The 15,252-nt window shown below is 33.6% G+C and overlaps 1 protein-coding gene across 2 annotated transcripts in view; it reads right to left on the bottom strand.

The window, feature by feature from the left end:
• LOC127841538 (SH3 domain-binding protein 2-like) overlaps positions 1-15,048 on the bottom strand; it is a 60,729-nt gene extending 45,681 nt beyond the window's left edge. For both annotated transcript variants that reach the window (XM_052370423.1, XM_052370426.1), the window contains exon 1: positions 14,906-15,048. In XM_052370423.1, coding sequence (XP_052226383.1) covers positions 14,906-14,995 — 90 coding nt within the window. In that variant the 5' untranslated portion in view covers positions 14,996-15,048. The remainder of the gene's footprint in view (positions 1-14,905) is intronic.
• Between the last annotated feature and the right edge of the window lie 204 nt (positions 15,049-15,252).

The raw sequence follows: 15,252 nt of genomic DNA, 5'->3' as shown, positions 1-15,252 counted from the left end.
AGACAATTAAATATAATAATAAGTAAGTTATAATTGATGTTAAATATTGCAAATTGAATGATAAATATACAAATAATAACGACATTTCGATAAATTATATTAGACCCACAATCAATTGATAACATTATAATTCTGGATTGACGGTAACCCGCAGTGATAAAAAAACTGTGATTATGTCATTGAATTCATATTGTGGTTGGCATGTTATAATTTAAATTACATTGAAGTAAATTTGCATAAACTTACCCCATATTCTTGAATGAAAATTTGATTACAAACGATATATCCACACAGAAATTGATTATGTTATAGTTTCTATTTTCTCCATCATAAAATGAACATGGCATATCTCTTTATCCACTGTTAACAATTTGCTAAAATATCCCAAATTTACTCAATTTGCAATAATAAGTTTGTAAGTGATAATTATAATCTGTTGTATTGATATTATCCCTGCATCGAAGTATACTGGTTCAAGGTAAAATTTTCAGTGTCGAAAATTGTGATCAAAAATTTAATTTTAAACTAAGTTTGAGTGTTTGAAATATTGGAAACTATGTGAATTTATATTCTTCGTTGACAATTCTGATGGGTCGTCATAAAAAAAAGAAAAAAGATCGGAATTGTAGTGGTTATGATAGTTTAAATCCGAACAATACAAAAATACCAAAACAAAGGGGCCCGTCCAGTGAGACCCAGATTTCGGACACTTCGTTCTCAGTTAGTGATTTACTTGGGCTAACAAACTTTGTGCTATATGGTGACGAAAATATTGATGTGAACAATATTAGCGTTTTTCTAAACAGCGGCGAATCCTGCATTACACCACAGAGCAGCGGCAGGAGCGGCGGGAGCACAACCAACGCTACAGGACGTCATGAGTGAATTAGGAGTTATACTAGTAAGTGGGCGGCTTACTTCAGTCGAAAATAAATTACAATGCCTTGACAAGATGGACCAACGTATGGCAGTGTTGGAAAAGTACATGAAAACCCTGTGGTTGGCCCTTGAAGACCGCGTCAAAAGGGTTGATGAGCGCGTGTCAAAACTAGAACACTCGGCTGAGGGGGCGGACATAGCTGCGGCACCTGTCTCAAGTAGGATTGATGACCTCGAACGGGAGCCGGACAGCCTTCGGGAGGATCTTACTTATATGGAATCGCAAAGTATGCGGAACAATCTAATTTTTACTGGTGTGCCGGAAGTTGAGAGTGAGTCACCTGATACCACAGAATCAATTCTTAGAAAACATCTTACAGATGCGCTTAAAATCGCACGGTAAACGGTGGCCTCTATCAAGTTCGAGGGGGTCCATAGATCGCCGGGGGAACAAACGCGTGGTAAAGCTCGCTCTATAATCGCAAAGTTTGCATTTTTCAAAGACAAGGAGTCGGTGCATCGCGAGTGGAAACAGTTAACTGGTACCAACTACAATGTGTTTGAACAATTTCCACCGGAAGTGGTTGCCAAACGTCGGAAGCTGCTTCCAAAGATGAAAGGGGCCAGATCCAATGGGAAGCGATCGTGGATTTCATACGACACCCTTTACGTCGACGGGCGACCAGTGCGTGATTAGGGGCACGCCGGTGGGGAAATCTCCATTCTCTCGTGGAACGTAAATGGACTGACCAATTGTAAAAAAAGTAATCCTTCTTTTGTTAATATTTTGTGTTCCTATGATATATGTTTTTTGTACGAATCTTTGTCGAATAAGCGTAGTGATATCGATTTGAGTGGGTACCTGTCTTTTAATTTCTTTAGAAAATTCCAACATAAAAGATCTCGCAGAAATAGTGGCGGCATTGTTGTATATATTAAAGAAGAATTACTTGATGGAATTACTATTGTTAAAAATCATCATGATACAATTATCTGGGTTAAACTAGATCACACATTTTTTAATATCTCAGAAGATGTTTATATCTGTAGAAAGCATATATGGGGAATTGATTCTCCGGTTTATAACACATTTAATGTAGATTTATTTGAAATTTAAAAAAATGATATTACTTTTTTTCTGAATTTGGCAAAGTGTTTGTTACTGGTGATCTGAATAGTAGAGTTGGAAATAAATGTGATTATATTGTACATGATAAAATTTATACTGTTAATGATGATGTTGATTACCACCCAGATATTGCCTCTGTTAGGGCCTCAGTAGATTGTTAACTAAATAATCATGGAGTAAGATTACTAGATCTATGTAAATCCACATGTCTACGTATTGTTAATGGTAGAGTTTGGCAATAGCTGTAAACAAACTTTTTATTCAAATAACGGTTCTTCTGTCATTGACTATTTATTAGCAAACGAATACAGCTTTTCAAGCATATCCGATTTTAATGTTCACGATTTTAACGTATTAAGCGATCACGCCCCGTTACAGTTTTTATTGTTATGTAATAACGCATCATCTGAGTATCAGTCTTACACCGATGTTAAATATAAGTGGAACGATGCGTTACGTGGGCAATTTCGTTCAGGTATTATTTGTATGCAACCTGTTTTTAATACTATTGTACAACATATTGATTATTCAAGTAGAACGTCTATTAATGAAGTGTTGAATAGATTTACTGAAACTATTCGAGTGTTGCTGACCCGTTATTTTCTATAACATGTGTTCATAAAACAGATCCTTGTTTTCATGTAAATAGCTGTATGAAGAATGCAGATTGGTTTGATCACGAGTGCAATGAAGCACAAAAATTGTACCATGACGCTTTACGTATTTTTTACTCTAGTAAAACATATATAAACAGAGGACATTTATGTACACGTAAAAAGTATTATAAGGACTTTATCCGCATGAAAAAGGCCTGCTGTTATAGGCAAAAAATGATTGAGATTGAAAATTTAAGAAAACATAAACCAAGAGACTTTTGGCGATTTTTCAAATCAACAAATAAGACTGTAAACAATAAAATATCGTTAGAAGAATTTACATCTCTTTTTAAAAACCTCAGTAACAATATGTCTGATTTTTGTAAGGATGAAGCAGAAAATTTTTGCTTAAATAATTATTTTAATTTAGAAAATTCTGTATTCCCAGAACTTGACGTACCTTTATCTGTTGAGGAAGTTCGCAATGCGATTAAACATTTAAAGCGAAATAAGTCATCAGGTAGGGATTGTATGTTGAATGAATATTTTCTTGAATGTAGTTTTTCTGCACATTTGTGCGATGTTTTTAAGGGGTGTTGCGGCAGTTTATTTAACGGAGAATATATTTATAGCAACACCGATGGTGCTATTATCACAACTCAATAATTTTGTTATCAGTATCATCAGAAATGACCGAATTAGTTTATAATTCAATTGTCAGTGGTTCGATCCCAGGTGGGGTTAACTTTTTTTACTTCTTTTTTATTTCTTTAATTTCATTTTTGTTTTATACTGGAGCTTTTTAGTCATGTCGTTTAAATTTATCAATTTAAAGCATTTAATCACAAACTTCAAAACAAGCCGAAATCTGTGAACAAGTACATGTAAGTTATTAATGATTAAGGTCGAGTTTGATACTGTATCGTATTATGTTTGTGATTAAATATTGTTTTTTATTTATGTCTTTTGGTAAGCTGTTGTGATCCCAGTTAAGATTCAAAACAATTTCTAATGTTTATGCATATTTCTTACGATCTATGTACCGGTACTTGGGTTTTGCCTAATTGATGTATTTTATAAAATTTGACGTAGACGGTAGGGATAGTTAAAACAAAAAATCTCTGTTAAAAGTGCGGTGACCCCCTTTTTTTATTTTTGTTTCATGATAACAATACATAGATGAACATATTTGAGAAGTTTCGCAAAAAGTTATTAGATAGAACTTTTTTAAATTCCATTTTTGTGGTAAAAATAGTAAAAAAATGACGTTTTTTGGGTGACATAAAAATTATAAAAATTAAATTTCTTAAAATTTTACTTGTGTTCTCCATTTTTTTGGTTGTTTGTGGTTTACTTAAATGGTATATGATATATATTAGCTTATATAATCTCTACATGTTTCCAATTTCATAGGTTATTAATCATTATTATGCAATTAGAGATTTTTCAGTTTTAATGAAAAAGTACATATTATATAATGGTGAATAAAATCCAAACAAAGCCGGTGACCCTATGTTTTTATTGCATTTTTCATTTAGTATTTGTATGTAGTACTTGAATAAAAATTTTGAGCAAAAGTTATTAGATGGAAAAAAATCATCAAAACTGCAGCAACACCCCTTAACGGTATATTGGTATCGGGCTTCTTTCCCGATAAATGGACAGAAGGGGTTATAATCCCCTTACATAAAAAAAGTGCTGCTAATGATGTTAATAATTATAGAGGGATTACTTTAGTAAGTTGCTTCTCAAAATTATTTACCACGATTTTAAACATAAGCGCATTGAAACTTTTTGCAATGAAAACACTATTATTTCGGATGCGCATTTCGGATTTAGAAAAGGTTATTCAACTATCGATGCTATTTATATATTGATGTCAAATGTACAAAATTATTTAAATGAAAATAAACGTCTTTATGTTATATACGTCGAATTGTTAAAATGTTTTGATAGTATATACCGCAATGCATTATGTTTGAAAATGTTTAAGTCTGGTATACAATGTAAATTGCTTAGAATAGTGAAAGATATGTATGCGAATGTTAAGTCACGTGTTAAATCATGTTCATCTTATTCAGATTATTTTAGTTATGCGGTTGGACTGAGGCAAGGGGAGGTAATGTCGCCGATTTTGTTTTCTTTATTTGTTGAAGATCTTGAACTTTACCTTCAAGATAACATTAACTCTGGTTTGAGTATAGACGATATTGTTTTGATTTTATCATTATTTGCTGACGTCATGGCCATTTTAGGCAAGTCACCTGCTGAAGTCCAATCACATTTAGATAAATTATTTGTATACTGCAATGCTTGGGGGCTTTAATAACACTTCAAAAACTAAAATAATGGTATTTCGGAAAAGAGGGGGATTAAAAGAAAATGAAAAATGGTCATACAATGGCAATGATATTGAAGTTGTTGATAACTTTAACTATTTAGGCACGGTGCTGAATTATACTGGAAGTTTTAAATTAAACCAAGAACATTTGGTTGGTAAAGCCCTAAAAGCATTGAATACATTATTGATAAAATGTCATGACTTTGATTTAAAACCAAAAATACTCTGTCAGTTGTTTGACTCCTTTGTGGGTTCTATATTAAATTATGCTTCAGAAGTGTGGGGTTTCACAAAGTCAGATGATATTGAACGCATACATTAAAAATTTTGCAAACGATTGCTTTAAGTTAAAATAAATACATGTTATGCTGCTGTTTATGGAGAATTAGGTAGATAACCATTGTTTGTAAACAGGTATGTTAGAATTATAAAGTTTTGGTTTAAAATTCTTAACAATGAAAATATTATTATGTTTACAAACAAGCTTTAAACGCTTGTATAAAGGTTTTAAAAGTTGGGTCACATATGTTAAGAAGATGTTAAATAATTATGGATTTGGTTATGTATTTGAAAATCCAAACGTTATGCAAGTAAATACTTTTGTTAGAGAGTTCAAATGCAGACTTGTTAACAATTTTAAACAAGAATGGTATGGTAAAATGAATAACAGTTCTGTATTAGATATGTATAAAATGTATAAATCCTCTTTGGAATACGAAGAATTTTTAGACTTACTGCCTAGACGTCTGCGTTTATTTTTTGTAAGATTGAGAGTCTCTGCACATCCACTGAGAATCCAAACTGGCAGATATGCTCAGAACAACATTTCACGAAATGAGCGTTATTGTTTGTGTTGTAATTCCGTTGATTTAGAAGACGAAAACCATTTTATATGTATATGCCACTGTTATATAGTCTTAAGAAAAAGATATATTAGTCGTAAATTTTATATTAACCCGTCTGTGTATAAATTCAACGAGTTATTAGTTTCCAGTGATAGATTAGTAATTTCAAAAGTATATAAATATATCAAAGAAGCTTTAATCATATACATTACTAAATAATATTGTTTGATAGATTGCATCACCCCTCGATAGAGCTTACGTGTTCTTGACATATATTGTGTTTATTTGTATTTGTATTTTGTAATTGATTTTATGTTACATAATGTTATGTTGTTACTCGTATTCACGTGACAGAAAATAATTTGTATATTTGAGTTAAAGACGATGTACTGTTGTATAAGTCTGAATAATCTATCTGTCTGTCTGTCTGTCTGTCTGTCTGTCTGTTAAACGAAACACAAAGCAAAATGATAATTTTCTGGTTTAAAATATACTCACACTTTCAGTGAAGTGCTACAACGCAACAATACTAAAATACTTGCAAGAAATGATAAAAATACACACAATTTGATGATAATGCTAACAACACATGCATTAAATTAGCCGCGTTCTGGGAAACTGGACTTAATACATGTGTGTAAAGTGTAATCTCAGATTAGCCTGTGCAATCCGCTTTCCGCTTTTATGACATTTTTATTTTTCGTTTAAATGAAGTCTCTTTTTAGCAAAAATCTAATTTAGGCAGTAGGTATCGTCCCTGATTAGCCTGTGCGGACTGCACAAGCAAATCTGGGACGACACTTTACGCACATGCATTATGCCCAGTTTTCCCAGAACACGACTCAATTAGCCGTTCTGGGAAAACTAGACTTAATGCATGTGCGATACTTTCCGCTGGAAGTCTCTTCAAAACGAAAATCAAATCTAGGCGGAAAGTGTCGCCTCTTCACAGGCTAATCTTCGAGGACATTTTACGCACATGCATTAAGACCCGTTTTCTCATAGAGAGGATCTTTTGTTTACAAAGGAGCAATAATACGTTCATTTTATCAGTTCAATACCTCTTATCGCAAGAATGAGAGCTTGCTTATGCCCGGCTGTGTGGACGTTAATTTAAGTGTTCGAATATTGTTAATTGTTAACATGCTCCGCGGATGCATACAGGGATAACCAAATGTTGAAGGCACAGGGAAGCGCCGTAAGATGTCGCATCGCCGTTATATGTCGCAGGCTACGAGATTTGTCGCAGCCTTGACGATAAATGTCGCAAAGAACGACAAATGTTGCAAACCCTACTGACGATATATGTCGCAACTTTTTCAACGGCCGATATATGTCGCAACATTACCGATAAATGTCGCACACCTTTGTACATGTAAGTCATGATAAAAATGAAAAGTTAAAGTAAAAATGACTTAAACTTTAAGGTTTGATTTAGATTACCCGACGAGGTTCTTTGGGCCGACATCCATCACAATGTTCAGTTTTCAGTTAGAATTTTTAATAAATTTCCATTAAGTCTAATGCCCAGGGTTGCGAGAGAATTGACATATTTTACTTGCATACATTAAGTTAACCCCTAAATTTAATGTAGTGTCATTTTAATATTCAAGTTGCTCATGCATTGGCGTTCAGTTATTTAACCACGATTTAAAGGGGCTTTAAAAAATTATCTACATCTTGAGGAAATATACGTGCTAGTAGAACACATGACAGCCACGTGACTTTATCACCACGAAAGCTGTTTGTCTCATCTACACGTAGTTTTGTTAGTATCGTTTGGTTATTTTTATGGTAACAAAGTCACTGTACGTGAAAAGTCATCCAGATGCACTTTTAATCTAGTGTTTAATGTACACATTGCCCATGTGTCTGTGATATCCTGGATTAATGACTAATACAAGTCCCTGCACAGTTGGTGTATGTGACAGGCCAATTTTCTTACAGCGCAATTATTTATATGGTAACGTACAGCGACCAAAAGTCCCAATTAAGAGATTTCCCTGTCTATGGATGAACACGTACTTGAATAGAACACAAACACCTATAAACACCCCCGGAAACCCGACATGCTGTGAGAAGTTGGACATGCTATGAGATGTAGCCGATATATTTCAAAGAATTTCGGTAGGGTAAGTAAATCCAGTTCTATAATTGTTTAAAGGCATTTTTGAAATAAAATATATTTTGGTGCATGCAAAGGAGGTATTACCATGTATGTTAGGAAACTCCTGGTTATTAATATTCAGGGTTTATTGAAATATGGCTACTTAAAGTCGACGATGCAGGGATTTGTCCCATATTTAGCACTTTATTTACACATTTCTTTAAAGGTATGCCAGTGAAAAAGTTTTTTCACCGACAATTATATATACCAATGTCCCCGAGTAACATATCCGCCAGGGTTTCATAAAAAAGTTCGTATTGGTGGAAAAAATCGATTCACATACAACGTCATGATGAAAAAATGATATGACATGGTGCTGTACAAAAATGTCGAGATATGACATGTGCGAATTTCATTTATAAACTTAAAAGCTCACTATTACAGCTGATTTATGCCCACTCTGACGCATTGTAGATCATTTTTATTGAACTTTGAGGTTTTATAATGATATCCGCTCTGAAGCTTAGTTAATTTCCAGCTAATTTGTATTTTTTTATTGTTTGAAAATCATTGTAAATGTAAAGCAATTGATTCATACAAGTAAAAATATACGTCCGGTAGGCAAACTAAACATTTATAATAATATTGTATGCCTATAGTTCCAATTATGGGCGGTAGACTTTATAGTACACGTTACTTTTACATTTTGAAATAAGTGTTTAAGTTTTGGTTCATTGCAAAGAAATACCTTAATCAAAATAAAAGTAAAAATAACAACTGGTTGGTCGTTGATACTGTAAGACGCAATTATTGAACCACGTAGCTCGGCTATCATCAGTAGGCTGGTTATAACGGCAAAATTTGATATACAGCTATGCTCGGAACCAGTCAAAATCTTCACGCGGAGGTTGGATCCGCGGGGATAATATGTGCAATTCTTACTTTGGACAAGATTAGCTTTGATTTGATATATATTCGAAAAATAAACGTTTCGCGTGAGAAAATTACGTGAGGAAGATATTACATGATTACACGTGATTCAAAGTTTGACTTGGTAAACATACCCAGGTAAAATAATTAATTAAATTAAACACCACAAGATAAGTATTCATGCAAAGCATCAAAGGGCGTCGGGAATTTCAGTGTAAAAGGTACTCAATGAAGTTACATGGAACGGTTTTTTTTCTACTGTAAATATTAATATATTGGCCGATTATTTTAAACGAAATAAAAAAATATACTGGTATAACCATTATCTATGCTTTTGTGTTATAACCCCCAAATAACCATTATCTATGATGTTGTGTTATAACCCCCAAATAACTATTATCTATGATTGTGTGTTGTAACCCCCAAATATTTCATAGTTCATTTTATTTACATTGGTTTCCTTTTTTTACTGGCATCCGTGTGCAGTTTTCGTTAATGGAACAGAACTGTGTAGGTTTTAAAAAATCTGCTTCATCTTGCAAGCGTAATTTCATATTTTTCTCTTCAAGGGGAGATGATTCTGAACTTATTCTTACGTTGCTCATTTTCGATAGGGATTGAGTACTCATTGATATGAAAACACTGTAAAAGTTTAAATGTGTTTGTAACCCCCCCCCCCCCCCCCACCCTCTCACACATATATTTTATGGGCATAATAAAAACAAAAAATGGTTAAAATAAAACAGCATATTTATTTAAACTTAAATGTCTACATCAAAACAAAAAGTTAACATAGAACACAAATAAAATAATTTGATTTCACTGGAGCTCGAACCTTGGGCCTCTCACATGTGAAGCGAGCGTGTAACCACTAAACTACGGAACCGCTTGAAAAATCACCTTCTAACTAAGATATTAATAAGTGACTGTAGTGTAACGGTTATCAATAAAGCAATAAACCGCGTAATCGCTGTCGTCTTGTAAAATTAAAGAAAATACGCGTTAACCAAAACTCGAACAGCAAAAGTCTGCGCTATTGTTAGAAAAACCACAAAATAAATATATTTTGATTATATTTTGTTTTTATACAAAGCCAGAAAGTTTCACCGGTTCGCGTATTTGCCCAGTCCCTGTGATCTTTTATTATTGACCAGTCCCTGTGATCAATTATTAATTAAAAGAATTAGCTTTGCATTATTGGCAATAAATGTTGTAGTAAATGAAATAAGCACAAATGCAGTACTTATTTACAACAATTTACACAAAAAATCACCACTATGCAAGATATTCTGACAACAAAAATATATACATTGATCCGTAAAATAACTTCTCCTCCCAAAAGCGAAAAAAAACCTATCACATACTAGTCGCCGCACTTCAGTGCGACGCCAATAACATACATCATATTTCATTATTCTGCAAGTTATTTTAATCTACCAGGGACATTATTTTAATCAATATGATAAAATAGTATCATTTTTACCAGGCACCTTGATAGTGTTCTAGATTTGGGATACGTATAAATCCGGTTAAGGTCGGCCTTGAGTTGAATAATGAAAACTATATTTTCTGAAACCTCACCAGGTAGTAATTATATGTGGTTTGCGCAACGAACTTCACTTAATGGCATGTAAATTGGTTCGGGATAGGTGGGTTTGTTTACTTTGTTACGAGGGAATGTTTAATAATATGCTTTTGTCTGTTGATATTTTTGGATTTCAGGTATTTTGTAACCTTTTAGGCGCTGTGCATGTCAATTTAATTACGATAGCATCTTTAAATGCTGCACACGTAACAAAATAACCACAAATTTGCCATGTTTATTTTAAAGCTTATGTAAATGATGCATGCGTGTCTGAATTAATCAGTTTGAATGTCAGCAATACTTCAGGTCATTAAATGTAAGGTATGTATTTTCTTGCATGTTTAATATGTTCTTTGGATAAAAATACTGTGGGAAAGAAAACACATTTGTATATTGCCTTTTAGCAATTGTGAATATTCATAAAATCATACTAAGTTAATAGAACATTTAACAGTATTTATCACTACTCCTGTATGCACATGCATATAGGTGTATTTCCTTATAACCCGATATATTTTTCCTGACTGTTAATGATGAATTTGCGATTTTAAAATAACTTCACACAAATGATAACCATGCGGAGACAACTTGTCCCACAAAACACCCGTGTCTTAAGCTCCTAGGGTCAAAATAAAACATATATATCAAAGCGAAAGAATGGCAAGTCTACCAGAGGATTTAATCCCGTGACGAGTACGAATTACAATTCCAAATGGATCGGGAATCTAATCAAACAAAATTACTGTGTACGGATGATGATCTTTGACACTGTTACTCACCAAATACTTTTATATTCACGAACATAAAGGAAATAACTAACAGAAGGCTAAGTTCACTGATAAACGGTTTTGAGGTATTTTACACTAGATTTATACTATGTAGCGAGTCAATGAATCGCTGACATAGAATACCGCTGCCTATATGCTAAGTATTAATTGAAGGCAACGATATTGAAAAAATAAAAAGAACATATTATTCTTTACTCTGTTCATCAGTATGCCAGTAAAATCTACGGCGTATGCCAGTGCGTCTGCAAAATAGATTATTTTACTAAGATAATGATACATGTACTACAGTCATGTAACTAACATATAATATTCAATACAATTTTATCGTAATTTGTGTTGCTGTAATAATGTTACAGTTTTATCATAACTTACAAACTCTGGTCAATCTTGATAACAGCTGTCCATTTAGCACAGGGAAATCAATAACTGGCTACTCGATCCAATAATTAAAAGAATTGATTGGGTCAATATTGACCACAACAGACCATTTCGGACAATACTGACCGCAACTGACATTTATGGAAAATACTGACCACAACTGACCATTTCGGAAAATACTAACTTAAAAGGAACCTCGTCGGGTAATCTAGATCTAACCTTAAAGTTTTAATCATTTACTACAACTTTTTTTTACATGACTTACAAAGGTGTGCGACATTTGTCGTTAAAGTTGCGACATATATCGTAAGAAAGATTTGCGACAGTTATCGTTCCTTGCGACATTTATCGTCATCATTGCGACAAATCTTGTAGTCTGCGACATTTTACGACGATGCGACACTTAACGGCGCTACAATGTGAACTATTTCGGACCCGACTGCTCTCCTTCCGTTTCGTTTACAAATGAACTGCTTGTTATTCATAAGTGTAAGCAGTTTATGATAGTTGTATATAAATACGATATTTTTTAATACATTTACTCAATATATTACATTCTCAATTGCAACACGGTAACGGCATATTCAAGTGTGCAAACGTGGGTAACATTGCTTGCGTATCTGGAACTTAAAATGTGTGCTGTGAAACTAATATACTTTAATTATTTTTAATAAGGATACATTAAACACCTTATTTCTATGCTCAACGTTCGTAATTCCCTTCTGTCATTATTGTTGTTTGAAGAAATATTATATATAACTTACGACTAGAGATTTTTTTTCTGATGGGAGATAACAACAGATGTGTGTTTGTATGTTCTAATTCCACTTGTAACACCCCGTTTGCTTTTATATATTCATAAATGAGGCATTTATGTATACATAAATATCAAGTTAGTATTGCTATATAAATACTAATGCTGATCAGAGCGAATTTTGTAATTAAATGGTTATGACTTTCGACTAGATAATGGTATTTTTCTTGTTTGTTTTTTTCTAAGTGGAGATAACAACACGTGTGTGCTTATATTTTCCTTATTACAATTGTTGCACCTCATTTGCTATTTATGTATTTACATACCAATTAAGTCGTGCGTTATCAATATACAATTTCATAAGAGTGAATTTTGCAACTAATTGCTAAATCTTAGATTCAAGTTATCTGAATCATTTTATGGGAACTATTTTCATGTCCTCTAACGCATTCCCTTTGCAGATAAAAACAAAAATATCCCGCAGGGATACGAAATGCACGAAATTTGACTGCGACTAAAACTCCTTGCTTTGGTAATAATTACGTGTAGCCGGGATGTTATTATTGATAGTTTAGTCAATTTTTTTTATATTTAATTAATAATAATTTGATCTTATCGCAGAGCATGTTCGATAATTTAAGACCAAACCATCATTATTTTTCAAACAGGAAACTTAATCAGTGTTTTCTATGGTGAAGTGTTTAGTGGTTTTGGTCGTGACTGAACGTTTGTTGTTTTGTTCGCACGTTCATTGACTTAAAACTAAACTTTGCCAATATCCATTTTGCATCGACATTACTAGCCTATTCAAAGTGTACGTCATTATCAAAACGGCAATGATTTGTCTTGACAATATTGCAAGAAGGAAATATAAATTCGATTAAGTGATTACTATAAAAACATGTTGTTTTTAAAAGAAATTCTGATGTTCAAAAGAGCAACACATTGATAATTATCTCAAAAGTTTAACTCGTGAAGACTTCATTACATTCCTTCAAGTATAACGCCAAATGTATGGAAACGTTTTGGGGCAACTTTTTCGGTCTTTGGACAATGAAGCGATAAATAGTTTTGAATATGTCGTACTTCCATTAAACTATTTAACATTAAGGTAAGGCGATAAAATATACACTGTAACATTTATAAGTCAATATTTCGTAATAGTGAGAGTGTGTTTTTAACTGTTACTATTTAGCTGAAGCAATCAATGACACTGAAAATACAGTTTATTGCATTATATATTCAACTTACTTCTTAATAGAATATTAAAAAGCTCACTCTGGGAAAACGGGGCTTAATGCATGAGCCCATATTAGCATGGAAACGGGGCTTAATGCATGAACCCATATTAGCATGGAAACGGGGCTTAATGCATGAGCCCATATTAGCATGAAAAAGGGGCTTAATGCATGAGCCCATATTAGCATGAAAACGGGGCTTAATGCATGAGCCCATATTAGCATGAAAACGGGGCTTACTGCATGAGCCCATATGAGCATGAAAACGGGGCTTAATGCATGAGCCCATTTAGCATGAAAACGGGGCTTAATGCATGAGCCCATATTAGCATGGAAACGGGGCTTAATGCATGAACCCATATTAGCATGGAAACGGGGCTTAATGCATGAGCCCATATTAGCATGAAAAAGGGGCTTAATGCATGAGCCCATATTAGCATGAAAACGGGGCTTAATGCATGAGCCCATATTAGCATGAAAACGGGGCTTACTGCATGAGCCCATATGAGCATGAAAACGGGGCTTAATGCATGAGCCCATTTAGCATGAAAACGGGGCTTAATGCATGAGCCCATATTAGTATGGACGGGCTGCACACGCTGATCATGGACGACACTACGTTTTTATGATATTTTGATTTCAAGGAAGTCTCTTCTAAGCAACTATCTAGTTCAGGCGTAAAGTGTCGTACCTGATTAGCCTGTGCGGACTGCACGGGCTTATTTGGTATGCCACGTTACGCTCATGCATTAAGCCCCGTTTTCCCAGAGCGAGGCTCAAAGATAGTAGTAACAAAAGCTTTTGTCACCAACGTGACAAATAATCCCCCATTGTCTTATCAGCTATGTTCATGGGCAAAATAACGTTATACTGTCAATGCCCACACAAAATGTCCGTTTCTTTTGAGAACATTTATCACACGATGAAAATTGTTTTTCGATAAGATTTAGGAGGCATTATGTGCTTGAAACGTACTTGTCACACTATATCTCTGTGACATAATCTTGAACGACAGCAAAGGAATAAGAGAAACCATTTATCTTGTTATAAACATACAATGGAACTTCAGTACACATTCAGTATACAGAAATTAAAGGAATTTTACTACCACCACACATAAATATTCGCTCACGAATTATTCCCAATCTATGATATAATAATTTTAAAAACTTATACATTAAATACAGATGATAATTTTTTCCAGCTATTACAATACGTGTAATGTATTGAAACTACATTGCACTAGTGTATCATACGCAGTTTAAGAATAAATCGATTTATTAACAATGAAAAATAAAATTGAACAAGTTTCAACAAACATTAACATGAGATTACCCGAATGGAATTCCTCACTTTACACGAAAGTCTATCCATTTGTGCGCACAGTGGTTCTAAAACTGACTTCATCATTCTCTTAATTAACATCAACCACAAATGACTCGGGTTGTACTTAAACCGTGTGTAGAGGTTTTGCAACTTCAATTAACTGGCTCAAAAAATATGAAACAGGAAAAAAATGTAAGCTCCTTTAAATGGAAAAGACATACACTTTCAAGTATATGATACTGAACACGAATATAGAGTGGTTTGCTGACTTAAGGGCGATACGGCTATCATTATGTAATGTTAACGTCAATTAATTAATTATTATTCCCCGTTCAATCGGGCGAAATGTACGAGTG

The sequence above is a fragment of the Dreissena polymorpha genome, chromosome 8 (genome assembly GCF_020536995.1).
Source record: "Dreissena polymorpha isolate Duluth1 chromosome 8, UMN_Dpol_1.0, whole genome shotgun sequence".
Lineage (NCBI taxonomy): Eukaryota > Metazoa > Mollusca > Bivalvia > Myida > Dreissenidae > Dreissena > Dreissena polymorpha.
Note: the sequence above shows the minus strand (reverse complement) of the source record. Positions and strands in the feature narration are given on the sequence as shown.